This window comes from Rhinolophus hipposideros, assembly GCF_964194185.1.
Source record: "Rhinolophus hipposideros genome assembly, chromosome: 9".
Taxonomy (NCBI): domain Eukaryota; kingdom Metazoa; phylum Chordata; class Mammalia; order Chiroptera; family Rhinolophidae; genus Rhinolophus; species Rhinolophus hipposideros.
This window is the reverse complement of record NC_138055.1, coordinates 82,021,314-82,041,294: the sequence shown is the minus strand read 5'-3', so window position 1 is coordinate 82,041,294 and position 19,981 is coordinate 82,021,314. Positions and strand designations below refer to the sequence as shown.

Here is a 19,981-nt window from a genome sequence, read left to right as displayed (position 1 = left end):
CCCCATGTTATCATACCTCTCATTGCCGCTGACTGAGGAACTCATTTCTACAGTGAAACCACTAGGATGTGGGGCTCATATCAAGGAATTAGTTGTTCTTACATCACCTAGAAGCACTTGGCTTGATGAAATGACGGCATAACGACCTACGGAAGGCTCAGTTTTGGAGCTAGAGGGGGGACCACATCTTGTGAGATTGGGGTGTTGCTCTTTAAGTGGTCAGATCAGTGGCCAATACAGGATATTGAATACATGATTCTGGGAACACAGGAGTGGAGGTAGAAGTGGCTTATCTCACTGGTACACTTGATAACCCGCTTCAAGAATATCTTTCTCCCTGTCACTGAAACAACTCTAGTGAGTTGATCCTCCTGCCAAGCAGAGAGGAATATTTTCACTAGGAAAACACTGAGAATGCCGCCTAGCCATTTCAGGCTATGCATGCCGCTCATCGAGGGCTGAGAAGTGGGTGTAATTGACTCTGCTATCAAGGAGAAATTGAATTGTGGCTACAAAATGGGGACAACACTATGTCTGGAGCCCATAGGATTTATTGGATTTCCATGTGCAACAGTAACGGTCAGTGGGAAACAGCTACAACTTGATAGTATAGACAGAACCACTAAGCACTTCGGTCCCGTGAGAATGAAGGTTTGGTAAGAACCTCTTCACTGACAAGGTGCTGTTGAGAGTAAAGGAATCATGGAATGAGTGGTAGAAGAAGGGAGTCAGGATTAGCAGGTTAGATCTGCTCAGACATGGCTAGGAAGAGCTATAGCTCATTGTAAGTGTTTCTTTTCTTTCCTTGCTGCTCTGCAGCCTGTTGGTCGCTGCCATGACAGTTTAGGTTCCAGGAAGGAGTATGACAACTCTGTCGCCCCGCAGTGACAAGACTTTGTGTTTCCCTATGTTGAGGACCTGAGTTTGTTTCTTCAGCTAAGTAAAGAACTAGAGTGGAAACTGAGTGACAACAAGGTGGCCCAGGCTGGTTATTCTTAGATCTCGTCTCTGCCTTTTCTCACCATGCTGTGTCCTGGGAGGCTGACCGCTACTAAGCTTGTCATTTCCCTTGATTGTCCGTGCCCTTCGGCGAGGAGGCACTGGCAAGAGGCCAGCATGCAGGAGGAGCATGAGGTCAAGGATTTGCTCTCCTTCCCCTCCTTCATCCCTCCCAGCAGACGCCCCAGCTCCCAGCCACAGCCTGCTCTGCCGAGCTCTTACCAGGGTGACCAGCACTCCCTCTGCTTGGCCCTGTGGGCCTCTGGGTGACGGCTAATCCCTGGGTGTCTCCCCAGCTCTTGTTGGTTCCATAAACCCTGACCACACCTCTGGAAATAATCCCTGCATGGAATGCTTTTCAGTTAAACCCTTTTGAGGGTGCCATCTGTTTCCTGCTAAAACTTCAGTGGATACAGAGGGAAAATTGCTAAAAAAAAAAAAAAAAAAGAAAAAAAAAGAAAAGAAAAGGAAAAAAAAAGCAGAGAGAGAGAAAGAGAGAGAGAGAGAGAGCGCACTATGTGGTCAGCTATGGTGAGGTGGGAGAAGGCTGGCATATCGCCAACAGGCAAAAATACAATGCATTGTCACAGGCTGAAAATGGTCAGGAGGAAAATCATAGTGTCTGCTGATCAGAGTTCATAGTTTGTTTATTTGTTTGTTTGTTTTCTAAAGCAGAAAAAGCCCGGGAAGCTAACTGGGTTGTGCCCAAGATTGAGGAGTTCCCTGGGAAGTGGAACTTCAGTGCTAAAACTGGGACAGTCCTGGGCAAATTGGGAGGGTTGGTTACCTTCACCTGTGACTATAATCAGGCCCTCTCAGTCCTGCCCAGATGACCCTGCTGAAGTGGCTATTCCAGGCTTCTTAAAAGAATACTGTTCTAGAACCATGTGCCACTTCCTCTCAATCCTAAATCAATGGCCGACATCCATTCTTTCTCAGGGCAATATTTTTCAGTAATTCTACATGCAGCCTGAGAATCCTGCTTAACACAGTGCTTCAGGCAGCTAGTATAATGGATCAGAGTTGGATGCCAGACCAGAAGCTGTCTGTCACCTCTGCGTTAGACCTTTGACCCCAAACACAAAAGTTGAGGTGGACCAAACTGAGCCTCCAGATCTTTCTCCCTTGTAACTTTGGGTGTTGCCACAATAGCAGGCAGCGTGGCCTTTCTGGGTCATTTGCCCTTGGCCCACACCTGGTCTTCTCTCCCTCTGTGTCTCTTCATCTGTTGTACAAGCTTCAAAGGCTGACAGTGTTATGAGAATGGCAGCTCATGCCTCCGTAACATTAAAAAACATGCCTGGTATTGTCCTAAGTGCTTTATATTTCTTTATTACCGGTATTGTATGGACGAGGACACAGGGAGTTAGGTGACCTAAGGGACAGGCCCTGAGTCACACAGGTAGCAGACTGGGGATGGAAACCCACTCAGATGCTGAAATCTCTTGGGCGCTGCGCTGTAGAGCCTCTCCGCTTATTCACCTGGGGTATACCTGTCACCTGGCTCAGAGCGTGGCAGCTAGCCAGTACTCAATCATTAAAGATGTACTTAAAATTGTTAGCTGAAGACAAATCCTAACATAGAACGTTCCCTCTCTTTTGGGGTCTCCTTTTCCCCAGACTCTGCCCTAGTTTTGTTGGGCCTTCTAACCAAGGGCAACCTCTGACCCAGTTGACTAAACCAGGGAGAAAAACAGAGCAGAGAGGGGTCCAGTGTGATGTGAGTTCCAACCGAGGCTCTATCAGTCCTAATCTATAAACTGGGAATTACAATGGCATTTACCTCAAGGAGTTGTACTAAATGAGAGTTAAGATCTTGGCAGTGAGTAGTTAACGTTAGCTTTAACGATTTTAATTGTTATTACAAACCAATCCAAATGTAGTAAGTTTAAGTACAAAGGGGACACTTCCCATTCCAGGCACAATCCCTTTACACCGCCTAGTTCCATCCCCTAGGACAGGACTCTTTCTTTCCTTGGGGTGTCTGTCTCCTCTTTGCCTCTATTGATGTTTCTTCTCCCACCGAATGAAAGGAGCGAAATCCTTGAGCTCCCTCTAGAGGCCAGCGGTGCTCCTAACTTTGAAACCTTCAATGGCATCTCAGGACCCACAGGATGTTTTCTGTTTGTTCCTCCAGATGTTTGTCCTTCCTTCTGCGCTGGGTGTTTTCTGGTTGTCCCTCTGCATCTACTCTCCACTCTGCTCTGAGCCTCAGGATGCTGACCTGTATAGACGGCGTCCGTGAGCTCCTTTCCCACTGACTTCCCATTTATTTTAACCCCTGGAAGTCACCAGCATTGACTGAGGATGGGGATGTGGGCAATACATTTTTCTCTGCTACGTCACTTTCATTTCCCTGCCCATTAGGTTTATGGAATCTCTTCAGGTTCCCTCAGGCTGCAGGCCTACTCTCTCCCTCCCACGCACCTCACATCTGGTCCTGGGGAGACATTCATGCATCCTTGCTCCCACCCTTAGTGGGAAAAGTCGACTCCCAGGGCAGTCTGGTGTCTGCTCTCTCTGCCCTCAGAGCAGCCAGCCAATCACGGCCTCGTGACTTCACAGGCATGGGTCACATCACAGTCCCTGTGCTCAGCAAACACCAAGAGGTACCTAGCTTGAAAGATAGTTTAATCTTCTCTCCTCAGGCTTGGGGAGGAGAGACGACCCCTACCCTTCCCCACGGGCTTGGGAAACGGGGCTGAGACACAAACACACGGCCACACTCTCCAAAACAATTCTGATTTCCAAACTAAACCTTGAGATGGATATTTGCTGAGTCACAAAACTGGTTTTGTGCCTGCTGCTTGCAAGTCCCACACAGGGATTCCAGCCCTTCCCATTAGAATGTGGGCTACTTACTACCTATTGTCGGGAGACCTCAGCAGAAACTGAGCCGGAAAGGGCAAGAAGGATGTCTATGGAACATCCTAACCCATATACCACGCACGCCTCACCCCAGGTAGAAGATCCTTCTCTACCACGGTAGAGAAGGATCGCGTATAGATGCTCATAACTGTACTGACAGCACGTTGGGGGGCTCGATTACATCACTTCCTCTACTGAACTATAAACTCTGACACTCAGGGACTGAGTCAGGTGAACAAAACTGGAGACTCGTGGGCCAAATCCACCTAGTTGGGGGCTGAGGGAGCTTATTCTCCAGTCCTTCCATAGGGAGGGATGACCCTGGAGAAACACTCTTGGCCTCTTTCCTTCCTTGTCCTGGGTCTGGGAGTGAGGGGTGGGGGTGGGGGTGCGGGTGGGAGGGAGATGAGGGAGGTGCCAGATGGCGGGAAGTTGCCTGGAGATTTGGGAAGAAGGAGCAGGGCCCACTGGGCTCAGCCTCTGCCACTTTCCCCTCACTCTCTGCTGCAGGTAAGCTCCTAGGGTGAAGGGCTGGAAGGGGGAAAAGGAGGGTGAGTTCAATTTAGGAGACGGCTAGCAGGCCTGTTTGGTTGGACCCTTGAGCCAAATCCTTAGTGTGATATCCTCAGCATCAAGGCTGACATTTTGACCCCTGTCTCTCTGAAACCTGTAGAGCTCAACTGCTTCTTCATTTGGGTAGGAACCAGAGGTCTTATTTTAGGGCTTCCTTAAATGCCACCAGAATCCATAGACATAGTTTTTGGTTTTTGGCCTAGATAGTCTTTAACATTTTCCAAATCAATTTAAAATGTTTAAAATTAGGGAGATATTCACTGAAATTCTAGATTTCCAGTTGATCGTAATTTCAATGATTTGGTAACACCAAATCATTCCTCCTGGCAACAATTCCTGAGACTGAGTGGCATCTCCATCTAAAGGATGAAGCACAAGCTTTCCAGTTCTCCCCCATTTCCATCTACCTAGAGTTGATGGATTTAGCACATAAAAATGCCAGATGTCTAGTTTAAAGTTGAAGTTCAGATTAACAGCAATTTTATTATATTTTATTGCTTTTAGTGTAAGTATGTCCCATACAATTCAGTTAGAACACCTTGTATTGCATCTGGCAACCTTACAATCCACCTGTCTCACTCATTTTTTTTTATTATAGTTGACATACAATATTATATTAGTTTCAGGTGTACAACATAGTGATTTGACATTTCTATCACTTTACGATGTGATCACCATGTTAAGTCTAGTAACCACCTGTCACTGTACAAAGTTATTATGATATTGACTATATTCTTTGTACTGTATACGACATCCCCGTGGCTTACTTACTTCATAAGGAAGTTTGTACCTCTTATTCCCCTTCACCTTTTTAGCCCATCACCTTAGCCCCTTCCCTCTGGCAACCATCAGTTTTTTCTCTGTCTCTGTGAGTCTATTTCCGTTGTTTGTTCATGTTTTGTTTTTTGGATTCCACATGTGAGACATGGTATTTGTCTTTCTGTGTGACTTATTTCACTTAGTATAATACTCTCTAGGTCCGCTTACATTGTCACAAATGGCAAGATTTCATTACATTTTATTGCTGAGTAATGTGTGTGTGTGTGTGTGTGTGTGTGTGTGTGTGTGTGTATCACATCTTATTTATCCATTGATCTGTCTAGCTTGTTTCCATATCTTGCCTATTGTAAATAATGTTGCAGTGGAAATGGGGTTGCATATATCCTTTCAAATTAGTGTTTTCATTTTCTTTGGACTGCCTCACTCATTTTTGTTATCTGCCAGGGCCTAAGATAAGTAAGTTTTCTACCGTTGTAACCATTTTTACTTATCTTTTTACGTCTGATACCTAATATACTGCCTGACTCCTAGTAGTGTGCCCAATAATGTCTGTGGGATAAATGTATCAATATAGCCTGAGGACCACAATTATGTTCCAATAGAGAATGTCACTAAGTCACACAAGATCAATAAAAAGTAGTAACCTCTTGTTGAGTTTATCGTGAATAAAGGTTACACATTTGCAGTTGCTTGAGGGGCAGCCCTGAACTGGAATTCTGGGGTATCGACTTGCAAGCTTTGACAGTCTGCAAAAACAAAAGTAAAAAGAAAGAAAAAGGTAAATCCTTTAATGATTCAAACAGATCTGGTCCTTTCCCGTCTGTGCACTGGCCTATACTTTGGAGTAAGCATATCCAAAAGCGAATTACACTGTGTAGGAACAGGCTACAAAGTATTTTCACTCCAAGTGTGAATGTGGAATGTGTACAGTAGGTGGCACTTTTGAGCTCTACCTGAATTTTCAACCGTTGAAGTGAATTAACCTAGGCATGATTGGAACTAAAATAAAAACAAACCTTTACAGAGCTCAAGTGGATAAGTTCCATTTCTGATTTGAGTTGGATCTGGAAAAGGATCAGCTTGTCCTACCTAGTACTTGGCCTTCAATGATATTTCATTGATTTTCAAATATTGTGACTTCCATCCAAGTTATTAAGTTTGCAATTTGGGGAGGTCCCAAATACTTAGAGTAGCAAGTAGAATTACATGAACTCAAGTAGACTTGAGGTTAGAAAAACTATTCCCACCTTTGACCATATTTCCAAATGTCCATCTGAGCTTTTGCTGTTTGCAAAGGTAGGGAATAGCAAAGAGAAAATCAAACATGGAAAAGAACCCGGCGAGGGGCAGTTTGGAGTGATAGATGAGAACAAAGGAACGGAAACAAAGGAGACAATGCTTTTTTTAATTGTAAAACTTAGTGTTAGGCTAGGATACAGAATTTTACATTTTGACATATTTACAATATGGTTGCAACCCATGCAAAAGGCATCAAGACTTACTGATTAAGAGAGCTGAGTCTAGAGGCAGCCACTAAAATTGAAGCTCTGCCACTTTCTAGCTGTGTACCAGGGCAAGTAACTTCATATTTCTGCATGTCAATTTCCTCATCTGTAAAATGGAAATGGCAATAATAGCATCTCTCTAATAAGATTCTTGTGAGGATTAAATGTCAGAATTTGTAAGGTGCTTAGAAGAGTACCTGTAGTGAGAATACTATAAGTAGATAAATTTTTTTTTAATTCAACTGTTAGGTGATGGGACAATAGATGATATTTTCACCCCTTTTGTTCAATTAAAACCATGTATTTCTTTGATAATTGGAAAAAAAATTTTACTGAAAGACTTAGAAAAAAATCTGTACTTAAATATTTCTTTTTTCTTTTGAGCTGGTTTCTATGTTTCCAACTTTTTTTTTTCTTCTGGAATGTACTGTACCCAATATTAGACATATCTGGGCTGTGAAAATTCTGAAGTCTTGGTTATTCCTCAGAATTTCCAGAATTAATTATAACTTTTTCATTGTAGTCAACCCCACATAACATAAATTTATCATTTTAACTATTTTTGTTTGTACAATTCACTGGCATTAAATACACTCACAATGTTTTGCAATCATTACCATCATATATTTCCAGAAGTTCGTCATCTCAAACAGAAACTCTGCACCCATTAAACAATAACTCTCTATTCTCCCTTATCCACAGCTCCCGGTAACTTCCATTCCACTGTTCATCTCTATGAATCCACCTATTCGACGTACCTCATACTATACGTGGAATCTTCGTGTCCGGCTTATTCACTTCCCATAATGATTTCAAGGTTTACCCATGTTGTACCATGTATCAGAATTCCATTCCTTTTTATGACTAACAGTCCATTGTACGTAGGTATCACATTTATTTATCGATCCATCTGTTCAACATGTGAGTTGTTACGCTCTTTGGCGATTGTGAATCACGCTGCTACGAGCATGGGTGTACAAGTATCGGTTCCAGACCCTGCTGTCAATAGTTTGGGGTACATACCTAGGAATTAAGGTTTTTAAGGAACGGTCAAATTGTTTTCCACAGTGCTATACCATTTTATATTCCCAGCAGAATCCATTATTTTAAAGTATGTCAGGTTTGTTGTTTTTTTGTCTTGTTTTTGCCGCACCTAGACTGGGAATAAGCAAAGCTTAGAGTCCTCCCACAATTTGCTGACAAGTCGCTGGTATCGCCATTCCTGACGCATCACCTCCTACAACTAGAACAGTGTTTGTTCATGTACACGGCTGAAATTCCCATAGCAATCACTTAAGGGGCTTGTTACATCTACAGGGCGCCGGATCCCACCTGACGTGTTAAATCAGTGTCTCTGGGAATGGGGTCCTTGAAGTCATCATTATGCGAGCTAAAATGCGAGGCTCAGACACTTAGACTGCTGTGTGCTTGGGGGCAGGGTAAACGTCTCCGTCCCCTTTGTATCCCTCAAAACCAAACCGACAGCAGACATTCAATAAACATGCACTTGAAGTAAACCTATACCGTAATCTAAAGCTATTTCCTATCTGCCTAATCGCTATGTACAGTAGTCATGAAAACTAAATTCTATCACGAGACAACAGTGGGAGAACCTGTAATTAAGGTGTGTAGTATATACCTTTTATTTGCATAGGACATGTGCTTTACCAGCTGTATCTGTTGTGCTGCTTTACGCTGCCAAGAATTCTTTGCACGTAATTTTCAGCTGAGTCCTTTATACGTTGAAGCAGAGTCAAAAAAGGATACGGACTTGGAATTGGAAGCGCTGTCTGTGTGATCTTTGACAAGTCACGTGTAAGATACCTAAGAATTAAGTCTTTAATTTGGAAACGTTGGTAACATTTTGTCACTCCATCAGCTGCACTGTGTTGCTGAAGCGCAAATGATATTATGTGTAAGAAAGCGTGCTGTACAAATGGCGATAGTTACTATGTGGCCTGATCGTTTAAACAAAACAAAAAAAAAATATTTCTAAGGCCCCGTAAAGACTTTAAATATGCTGCCGTGTAAGTTGGCTGCTCTAAAACATACACAAATGAGCAGAGTAGAATTAGAATGGAAACACATAAGCAGAAAAACATTAAGTGGATGCCCAACATTCATTCATTCATTCATTCATTCATTCATTCATTCATTCATTCATTCATTCATTCATTCATTCATTCATTCATTCATTCATTCATTCATTCATTCATTCATTCATTCATTCATTCATTCATTCATTCATTCATTCATTCATCACGTTTATCCAGAATTTATATTTATGCCACGCAGGGCATTGTGTGGGAAATCGTACTTAAATAAACTCAAATCTGTCCTCTAGAGGTTTAGTTCCTTTGCATATATTAATAACTAGCCACCTGCCCCACTTCAGATCAAAGCTCCCTCCCCCGTCACCACAAGCTGTCAGGGACCCGCTTGAACGTCGCAGGCACTGTCTCTTTAACGTGTAATCGAGCTCTGATTGCATCGATCATAGACTCAATCGCCTTTCCCTCGCATCGGTCTCATTCCTATCCCAGTTACCACCCTCTTTCTGGGTGTCCAGCCGCGGGTAGCGGGAGTGTTACTACACCTTGGCTGTGGTGTGTGGTCTCACCTGACCCCGAAGCGTCCCGCCCGCCAGCTGGCGGAGGCCGGGCTGTCTCAGCGCCGGCGGAGCCTCGGGGCTCGGCTGGCCACGCCTGGAGCGCGGGGTTTGACTGGGCCGCCGTTGTTGTAGTGACCGGGAGGCGCCGCCGCTCTGGGCTGACGGTTCCGGGCACCGCACGGTCCGCCCTTCCACCCGGGCCCCTCCTTCCCCCGGTTTCCCCCACCCGCAGGAACCGGGTGCCCACCGCTCCCCCCATGGCCTCCGCCCCGGTAAGGACGGGATTGGGGGTCGCCTCCCAGAGCTTGTCCCGCGGGCTGCGGGGCCAGGTCGGGGCCGCGCCCGCACCTGGCGGGAGGTGGAGGCAGGTGTTCGCAGCCGGGTCCTCTCGCCCCGGGTGCCCACGTCTCACCCTCTGCTGCTGGGGCGTCGGGAGCGCCCATCCTGGCCGGGCTGCCAGGCGCCCCTCCCGGCGTCTGGGAGCTGGGGACCGAGCCCCTGCGGGCGTCCCATGGCCCCCAGAACGCTCGGAGGGTTTCCAGGGAGCGCCTGCGTCAGAATCAGCGGGGGGGATTGTGAAAAGTACCGGCGCGGGGCCGCGCCTCCTCCTGGGCCCGCGCGCCCGCCGGGGGCCGGGCCCCGCGTTCCCGACGCGCCGCCGGGGCTTTGTCGGGCGCGCGCGGCGCCGGGAGGCGCGCACACAGGCTTGGGGCGGCTCGGGGGGGACCTGCGGGGCTCCCCGCGTGTGCTGCTGCGGGGCGTCCCGCTCCGTCACCCCCCAGGCCCGACCCCGCGGGAGGGGGCCGCCCCGCCCCCCGATTCGGGCTCTGCACCTGCTGTCCACACCTGACCCCTTTCCTTCCCAGGAGGACCCCGTTCTGGAGCGTTACTTTAAGGGCCACAAAGCTGCGATTACCTGCGTGGACTTCAACCCCAACGGCAAACAGCTGGGTAAGTGGTCTGGTCCGTTTTCCGCGTGTGCTGGGGCGAGCGCGCAGCCGGGCGCCGAGCCCGCGTCCTGTCCCCGCTGGGTCCCGGGAGGGACACCGAGGACCCCCGTGGGCGCCGAGCGCGGCGGGACACGCGGTGGCGGCGCGGGGCGTGCGCCCGGAGCCCGACTGGGCCCGACGGGGGCGCCGCGGTCGTGCGGGTCCCGGCGCAGCGCACACCCGCGCGGCCGTCCGGGGGCCGGTGGCGCGACTTGGCCGCTAGGAGGAGCGCGTGGGCAGGGGAGGGGTTTGTCCTGCTCCGGGCGGCTGGGGTGTTGGCTGCGGAGTTTGTGAGAAGTTGGGAGGCTCGTGGAGGAAGTGGGCAGACGGGACTGGGGGCTGCGCCGCCGGCCGGCGACCGAGGCGTCTCAAGTGACCCCTGGAAGTGCCTGTGGCCGGAGGGCGGCCGAGCGCCCGCGGGCACGGAGGGACCTGTCGGCGGTCGCCCCTACCTGAGCCAGGAGCCGAAGCGGCCGCCCCGCAGCCCGGGCCCTCCCGGCGGCCCGACGATCCGCATGGCCGTGCGGTGGACCTGGGCGGGCAAAAGCTGCCTGCTGCTGGCGCTCGTGACCGTGGCCTATGTCCTGGTGGAGCTCTCCGTCTCCTCCCTCCACGCGTCCTCGGGCGCTGGCCTGGCCTGGGAGCGCGGTCCGGGGCAGCTCGCGGACCCGGGGGGAGTGGCGGGGGACGCGTCGCGGCCGCGGTACGAGAAGCCCCCCGCGGACCCCCGAGCCCTCGGGGAGTGGGGGAGAGCCAGCAAACTGCAGCTCAGCGAGGCCGAGCTCAAGCAGCAGGAAGAACTCATCGAGAGATATGCCATCAACATTTACCTCAGTGATAGGATTTCCCTGCACCGCCACATAGAGGACAGGAGAATGCACGAGTGTAAATCCAAGAGCTTTGACTACCGGCGGCTGCCCACCACCTCCGTGGTCATCGCCTTCTACAACGAAGCCTGGTCCACGTTGCTCCGCACGATCCACAGCGTCCTAGAAACTTCTCCTGCGGTTCTGTTGAAGGAGGTCATCCTCGTCGATGACCTGAGTGACAGAGTCTATCTGAAGGCCCAGCTGGAGACGTACGTCAGCAACCTCGACAGAGTCCGCTTGATCAGGACACACAAGCGCGAGGGGCTGGTCAGGGCCCGCCTCATCGGGGCCACCTTTGCCACTGGCGATGTTCTCACTTTCCTGGACTGTCACTGTGAGTGCAACGCCGGCTGGTTGGAGCCACTTTTGGAAAGGATCGGTCAAGATGAAACAGCAGTCGTTTGTCCCGTGATAGACACCATCGACTGGAATACGTTTGAGTTCTACATGCAGACGGGAGAACCCATGATTGGCGGCTTCGACTGGCGCTTGACGTTCCAGTGGCATTCTGTCCCCAAACACGAAAGGGACAGGCGGAAATCGAGAATTGACCCCATCAGATCACCCACCATGGCCGGAGGACTGTTCGCTGTCAGCAAGAAGTATTTTGAGTACCTCGGAACATATGACACTGGAATGGAAGTGTGGGGAGGCGAAAACCTGGAGCTGTCCTTTCGGGTGTGGCAGTGTGGAGGTACATTGGAGATCCACCCGTGTTCCCACGTGGGCCATGTATTCCCTAAGCGGGCACCATATGCTCGGCCCAATTTCCTGCAGAATACTGCTCGGGCAGCGGAAGTGTGGATGGACGAGTACAAAGAGCATTTCTACAATCGAAACCCTCCAGCCAGGAAAGAAGCTTACGGTGATATTTCTGAAAGAAAGTTATTACGCGAACGGCTGAAGTGCAAGAGCTTTGACTGGTATTTGAAAAATGTGTTTTCAAACTTGCATGTTCCAGAGGATAGGCCAGGCTGGCACGGAGCTATTCGCAGTCTGGGGATCTCTTCTGAGTGTTTAGATTATAATTCTCCGGACAACAACCCCACAGGTGCTAACCTTTCACTGTTTGGATGCCATGGTCAAGGAGGCAATCAATTCTTTGAATATACTTCAAACAAAGAAATAAGGTTTAATTCTGTGACAGAGTTATGTGCAGAGGTTCCTGAGCAAAAAAATCATGTCGGAATGCAACATTGTCCAAAAGATGGGTCCCCTGTTCCAGCAAACATTATTTGGCATTTTAAAGAAGATGGAACCATTTTTCATCCACACTCAAGACTGTGTCTTAGTGCTTATCGGACACCAGAGGGCCAACCTAATGTTCAGATGAGAACTTGTGATACTCTAGATAAAAATCAAATCTGGAAGTTTGAGAACTAGCAGGGCGCAATAGCACTTGGGTCCTGAGCTGAGGATATATTCAGGGGAGTCAGAGCCTCACTGAACATTGTGTTTTATCAGCAGTCACCCAATGGTCATCCGTGAGAGCTCTGTGTCATCTGTGGTTCATTTTGGTGTAGAATACTGAAACGGAGTGCCCAGAGAGCTGTTGTTTAATATTTGAAAGTGCCTTATAGGTTGCTTTATTTCAGAACTCTGTCAATACGGTTTTTTACTTCTCCATAAAGTGGACTGTGAATTGAGATACACAGAACATTTAAGTGCCAGATTTGATGTTAAAGAACGTAAAAATCCAAGCAAAATGAGGGATGATGTATGTTGGATGATTCAGTTCTCTGCATGTCCCATTTTTTTAAACAAAACTCATGAGTGTGCAGTTTGTGCTGTTGCTGTTTTGATTATACGTTGAATTTAGCCGAGACATTAAATTTTAGGTTGTGTTTATTTTTTTATTCTAATTTTCCTTTAATCAAATGGAAATCAAAGAAAGGTGATTTTTAAGGAGAAAGGCCTGGTTTAGATATATGTGTCATTAAAAGAGGCCATTAGTTTGAATGGGAGTTAGGAGGTCTTTCCAAAACATAGGCATCTCAGAAAAATATACCAATACCTGAATGAAATGGGGAGATCTCTACATTCCACACTTCGTAAACTTGAGCTACTGTACTTAACGAATCTATACTGATACCTCGAATCGCTCTGATTTTGTAAGCTGTCCTGTCTGTGAACTTGCTTGTGTGTTAAGGCATTTTCTGATTGCACTCCCTTAAGTTGTGAATGTACTAGAGAGAGACTCATTCAGAAGACTGTACTTCCTTTTGTTAATGCTTAATCACTTAAAGTAAATACAACTGAGGCCTCTCTGAAGTTTAACCCAGTTGTGTTTACTGAAATGTGTGAAACTGAAAGTGGGTCTGGTTTTTACAAAGGCTACAGAACTCTGCTACAGAGTTCTTGCTGATAAGGGCATTTAAGGATTTATCTTAAGAAAATAGGGAAAAAAAGACTCCTCCACCATGGTGAATGCTGCCTTCCAGCTTGTTTTCAGCACCTACCACCGGAGCCTGGCACTCGGGCAGCTTTCAGGAAGTAGGAGGATGAATAACTGAATGAATGAATAGCTCAGCCAAGGAATGTGACTTTGGTGGAGTCATTTGACCAAATGACTCCATTCTGGCCTCCGTTTCCTTATCTGCAAAATGTGGGTACTGGATTAGATCTTGACAATCCCTTCCAGCTCTGAAATGTTATGATTGTACGTTACACCCTTCTCAGATTCAGTTATTGTGCAATCTTTACCACACTTTATCTCTTCACTTTTGACATAGGTAATGTTGTTGAACAACATTCAGTCCAGTTATGAAGCTGGAAAAGAGAAATGGTTTTAAAACTCAAGTGAGCTGAGCTCACCAGAAGTGGTTTATTCTCAATTGAATGGAAAGTTGTCATGGTCAGTGTTTGTATTCATTTCATTTTGATAATTGTTGAACCAAGTTTTGTTTTTATCTTTAATCTTTCAAACTCTAAAAGTAATCTTTCAAACTCTAAAAGTAATCTTTCAAACTCTAAAAGAATATAAATACTTCCCAAACTAAACTATTTGAGAAGTAAACATACTTAAGAGTAATTTTACTGGTTTTATTCCAATGTTATATCCAGAAATCACAGGGTAAATTTAGAATTAAATCTCAATTAGTTCACTTTGGCCTAGAGTTTTGAAAAATGCGTGCTCCATGAAGAACTAGTTCATAATATTCATAAGTAGTTTTCAGTGTCTCCTTAATGACTTAATGAGAGTAGGAACATCAGAAAATCTGAATTAAAGAAACATTTTTAGGCTAGCCATTTCAAAGAGTAAAATTGCTATGCATCTTGAATATTTTGTTTCTTTTTTACTTCTTAAAATGAAAATGTGTCAGTAACTTTCTGTCAGTTACCTTGCCACTGTAAAGTTTATCAAAGAATTGTCCAGATTTCATGTGCAATGTGCCTGGCCCTGGGTGTAATTGAAGGAGGATTTATCATGCTCCTAATTTTACCAAAGGGTTGATTGACAACAGGTATTCTCCGAAACCCACCCTTTCCCCTTGCTCAGTCTGCCCTTTTGTAAAATGAAATCTCCCTTTTAAAATTTATTTGTGTTGTTCTTCTTAGCCCCCTATCACATGGGAGAACTACAATTCATATGTTCTGGAAGTACTTCTTGGAATTATTTTTATTCTGGTATCTTGCTGCTCATGTCAAAAGGGAAAGAGAACATTGAAAAGTAAAGTAGTACATAATTCTTTACTTATTTTTTGTCTAAATTTCAGAGTGTAACCCATTACTCTTTTTGGAAGAAATTGTAGGCTGGTGCTTTATAGCAATGATTCAGAACAGTGAGGCTGTTCACTCCTCACAACAGTATAGGTAACAGAAGACTCAAATTTTCACATGTTCACATATAGGCATTTCCAATTTAATTCCGAAAACATACGGTAAAAACACAAAATATATTTTGATGCCCTGCTTCTAATTTATTGGTACCAAAGTTTTCTTTTGCTGTAGGCAATTAAAAGTTGACCTTTCAAATTTATGTACATTCTTTTTTTTTCCTTTTTATTTTATTTTTTATTTTTTATTTTTTTTAAATTTATTGGGGTGACAATTGTTAATGAAATTACATAATTTCGGGTGTACAATTCTGTATTACATCATCTATAAATCCCATTGTGTGTTCACCACCCAGAGTCAGTGCTCCTTCCATCACCATATATTTTATCCAATGTACATTCTTAATAACAGTTTTAGTAAAATATTTGGTAGACAAGAAGTTTCAACTTTAAGTGGTTGCCACTATATCATTTAGAGTCTGATTCTATGAATAGTTTCACTATCTAAATAGTCATTTTTAGAAGTCATTAAAAAAATAAGCTAGTTATCTGCAGGATCTCTATAACTCAAGAATTTTTAACCTTGTTTGTAAAAGAAATGTGTCTACTTACCCAGTGGTAGGCTCTTGAGTGTTCATTATATGTTGGCAAATCAAACTTTTCTAGATTGAAGACAAAAGATTATTTTTAAGTTGGGTAGTCCTATTTGGTTTAGGGTCTCAGTTTTAATTAATAAAATACTTAGTTTTGACTTCTTTCTCTTTTTGAATTACTGTTTTAATAATATTTTTAAATGAGCACAGAGAATGTTGAGGTTCAGATTAATCTCTTTTGAATGATGAATGTTTTTTCTGTATTATGAGCGGTTTCCATCCTTTTTTCCTTTCGTTGATGGTATTTGCAATATTGATTAAGGTATATAAAATAAAATGTGTGCCTAATTATTTTTGCAAACGGATTCTGATGATTGTAGTCTATGGGATCACTGTTTCTGTGTGCACATTTATTGATGGGGAACAGAAGTAAGTTAAGGTTGTAATTTTTTAACTTGAAAATGCAGATAGTAGAATGTTAAAAAGTCAAGTTTTTTTGTATTATTTTGCAAGGTGTCATTAACCAGCAAGTATTCTGCAGTGGTGTTAGCATTATTTATGCATTAACTACTCATAAACAAACTGGGAATGATGGGGGATCTCTGGGGCCCAATGGGGGCACTGTAAAAGGAAGCAAGTGGGCACCTGGGCACATTAACACTTATTTCACAACTCTGAGCCGAATAGAATCCTGTGTGTCCTGTAAGCCCCGTAGCCTCACACTTCCCTCCACCTTCTCTGTGCCTTACCCTGTCCTAAGTGCAGTTTCTGCCCATCAGCAGCATCTCTTTCCCTACTCCCTGAGTCCTACCCCACACCCTGCGCTCCCCGCCTGCCACACTGGTAATTACTAGTCCAAGGCCTCGGCTTTATATGTCAGAAGTCTTAGAGCCACATTTAAGATCTGTATAGTTAAGCTAAGCAAACGCTTAAAAAGTGCTTAAAAAGTTACTATAAATACGTGTGTTATAGTCCTGCTCTCTTACTGACTGTAGCCCTGTGCAAACCATTTCATCTCTGTTTCAGTTTCATGAATGTGAAAAACAAACGGGAAAAACCATAGAGACGGTACATTAATGGTTGCTAGAGGCTGGGAGAGGGAGGAATAGAGAATGATTTCTAATGAGGATGTGGTTTTTTTGGGGGGGTGGTGGATTGTGGTGGTGGTGAGAATGTTCTAGAATTAGATAGTGACAATGGTTCTATAACTTGGGGCAAAACACTGAATTGTACACTTTAGAAGGGGGAGTGTATGGTATGTGAATTATATCTCAATTTTTAAAACTTTGGGGTGGGTGGCAAAAAAGACAGGAGTATTTCATGTATCCTAGAAAAGATTCCTCTTTTCTATGTCCCTCTGTGCATACTAGACTTTAAAATAGGACAGCAACATTTATTATTGATATTTGAGTATTTTGTAATTCAGTAAAGATAAGCAAGTTAGGTACTATGTGAGTTTTCCAGCTTAGTATTAGGCTACAGGTGGAAATCAGTTTTGGAGTTTTTCCTAAAATTCAGATAAACCTCCATGATTCCTTTTGAACAGGAGGTAGAGATTGTTATAAAAGGTGAATGAGTTCCTGAGATGGATAGTAGTTTATGGCAGATGTGAGGAGCAGGGAAGTCCTTACAACCTGCTAATAATTGGGTACTACTTTTCCTGTCGTGCCCACGTTGATCACGGTCTCAGGCTGGCCTGGGAGAGATGCTACTGCAGGCCAGCAGTGTCCTCAGATGTCTTGTCCCCATGCTAGCCCACCGATGTGCACTTACCCAATCAGTACTCCTTTATTTAGTTAACGCTACTGTATGCCAGGTGCTGGCCTATGCTTGGGTAGACAAATAGAATTTAACAAAATAGGTGTGCCGGAGATGGTTCTGAAGGATTCCCAGTCCATCAAGAGAGACAAATAGTACCAAGTAAACACACAAATTATGTGCAGGCACAACTTACAACAGGACAATTGAGTGCCGTGAAGAAAAAGAACGGGGTGCTTTGAGGGATGATAACTGTATCAACATACTTAAGTTTGTGGGGTCAGAGAATGGAGAGGAAGATTGTCCTGAAGTAGGTGAAATATGAAAGAGAAAATGATTGTCCCTTGAAAGGATTTCAGCAAACATGGTGTCCCCAAGCAGGGTCAGAGTTTAAGTAGTTAAGGGCGAGGAGGACCTTTCAGAGAGGAGGGTATAGATATACGAGCGATCATCTAGTGCGTACTTCTCTGGCCTACTGGTAACATTTGGGAAGGAGAGGAGCCATGGGTGTCAGGTTCAGCTAAGGGAATGCCCAGAGCGTTATGGGAGTGAGCGTGTACAATGATTGATAACCAGAGGGGCTGACGGCTTAAACTTCTGGTCATAACTAGAGAAAATGGAACATGAAGCATGATGGATTTATTCTTTTTTTATTTTTTTACTTGTTTTTCAATTATAGTTGACATACAATATTATATTAGTTTCAGGTGTTCAGGATAGTTTAAGGCACATATATACCTTATGAATATATATCAGAATTATCTGAGAAAGTCGTGAAAACTTCAGATTTCTGGGTCTCACCCCAAAGAATGTGACTTACCAGACATATGCAGTTTAAGGTCCCCAGTAATTCTACTGGAGATAGTCCGTACATCCCCAGTGTTTTGGGAAGCACAGGGTTATTGGTTAAATGCACAGGCTTTGGGGTGTGAGAGAACTGCGTGTAAAAATGGAGCTCTGTGACTTTGCGTCTGTGTGACCTTGGGCAAGTTTCTTAACCTCGCTAAGCCTCATTTCCTCATCTGTGAAAGCGGGATGATATGCACCTGCCCTCTTGTGAGGATTAAGTAAAAGAATGCTTATGGAGTCTGTAAAGATACTGGGCCCATAATAACAACTCAGCCAAGGTTTGTGTTGTTACTATTATCAGTCCTCATAGAGATGTGGAATTTGAAGAAGTTAAATTACATGTCTCCAGGTTGTCATTCCTAAAGATTTTTAAAGCACCCACAGCTTCTTTTAGACCGTGCTTACACTAGCAAGCTTATTACTTAGTGTCAGCTAGTAGGAAAACATGCTTAATTATTCCCACATTCAGGGCAGAGAAATTTTAAGTTAGTGCCATCATTTAATTATGCTATTTATTATACAGCAGTAGGATATTATGCATCAATTCTGAAAGTATTAGGCAGGGTATTAAGGTTTATCTAGTTAAGATTACAATATTTTATCTTTTTATTGGCAACCCTCCTTACTTCTGTCTAGGTTTATAGATGTGTATGCCTGAGGATTACATTTTATTTTTCTTTTCTTAAAAATATTTGTAGAGATCTTCTTCTCATAGATTGCTGTAGAAGAGTTCCTTGTTTATTTTTCCCAGAAGAAGGCAGTGCAGTGTTTCTTTTATAACCCAAAGATCAGCATGAACCTGGAAATACAATAAAAAGTGCAAAATCATGGTGCCCTCAAATTTGAAAGCTGAGTTTACTTCTGTTGGGTAAATTTTAAAGTATAACATAATGAGGGTAGGAAATATATAGCGGGACTTCTGACATGATTGAAAAATTCAAGAATTTCTATATGAATGTAATTGAATTATTAGGACTGTCTTGAATATGGAATGAAAAGGCTTGAGAGGAATACATCCAAATTTACAAAGTTATGAACAATACTGTATTGTGAACACAGGCCTTTTTAGTAAATTCTAACATAGCTACTCTTTGCCTCATCAATAATTCTTTGGGGAACTTATCAGGCTATATTTGCACATGTTAGAAATGACACATGTGTTGACAGCATCATTTGTAAAAGCACAGAACTGGAAACAACCTAAACAGGATAAATTGGTTAGATAAATTAAGGTGTTAATAGCATACTATGCAGCTATTAAAAAGAATAAGGCAGAACTGCCTCGAGTCATGAGACAGTAATTGATTACTAAAGTTGTCCTCCATCCAAAAACAACTGTAAATCTAGACAAAATATGTGAGGCAACTGTTTGCATGCACTGAGCAACAGAGTGCAAAACTGTCATCATCTCAAGAAGGGGCATACAAGGCGAGCGCCCCCACGACCTTGGCTTTCTTCCTGTGGGCAGTCCTCCTGCACAGCAGAGAGGGAGAGCCCAGCTGAAGCAGTGACATCCTGGCTGCGATGAGGCAGCAGAGGTCATAGTCTGGCTGCAATGGGGATGAAATTTATGCAGCAGGATTCCTGAGAAGTGGTTGCTGAGCAGGGTGCACAGCCACAGAAGTTGGGGGGGGGGGGGTCGTTAACAGTTTTGGCTGAGGGCCCAGCCACAGGTGCACAGGCTGAGAATGTGTGAGGTGTAGCAGCGATAGCGGAATGGTGATCCCAAGTGACCATGCAAGGCTGGGTGTCCCTACATCTCTAGCTCGGACAAAGTGAGGAAGTCTTGTGAGCTCTCATTCATGTGGTTG

At 44.6% G+C, this 19,981-nt stretch overlaps 2 protein-coding genes and 1 long non-coding RNA gene across 9 annotated transcripts in view; 2 read left to right on the top strand and 1 right to left on the bottom strand.

Moving 5' to 3' along the window:
* LOC308501620 overlaps positions 1-7,552 on the bottom strand; it is a 46,151-nt gene extending 38,599 nt beyond the window's left edge. Inside the window, exon 1 of the long non-coding RNA XR_013993930.1 lies at positions 7,484-7,552. This is a non-coding gene — a long non-coding RNA (uncharacterized lncRNA). The remainder of the gene's footprint in view (positions 1-7,483) is intronic.
* Positions 7,151-19,981, top strand: part of POC1B (POC1 centriolar protein B) — a 137,129-nt gene continuing 124,298 nt past the window's right edge. For 6 of the 7 annotated variants that reach the window (XR_013993928.1, XR_013993929.1, XM_081058219.1 and 3 more), the window contains exons 1-2: positions 7,151-9,608; positions 10,203-10,287. Coding sequence is in view for 4 of the 7 variants with exons in the window: in XM_081058219.1 (XP_080914345.1) it covers positions 9,594-9,608; positions 10,203-10,287 (100 nt within the window). In the remaining 3 variants the exon portion in view is untranslated. Of the gene's footprint in view, positions 9,609-10,014; positions 10,288-19,981 lie in introns of those variants that run through there. The other variant, XM_081058220.1, reaches the window with a different exon arrangement.
* On the top strand, positions 10,606-15,921 carry GALNT4 (polypeptide N-acetylgalactosaminyltransferase 4). Its single transcript, XM_081058215.1, has one exon. The coding sequence runs from the start codon at positions 10,841-10,843 to the stop codon at positions 12,575-12,577; it is 1,737 nt and encodes a 578-aa protein (XP_080914341.1). The 5' UTR covers positions 10,606-10,840; the 3' UTR covers positions 12,578-15,921.

Coding starts and splice junctions, on each gene's coding strand:
- GALNT4 (XM_081058215.1), top strand. CDS start 10,841: ATGGCCGTGCGGTGGACCTGGGCGGGCAAAAGCTGCCTGCTGCTGGCG.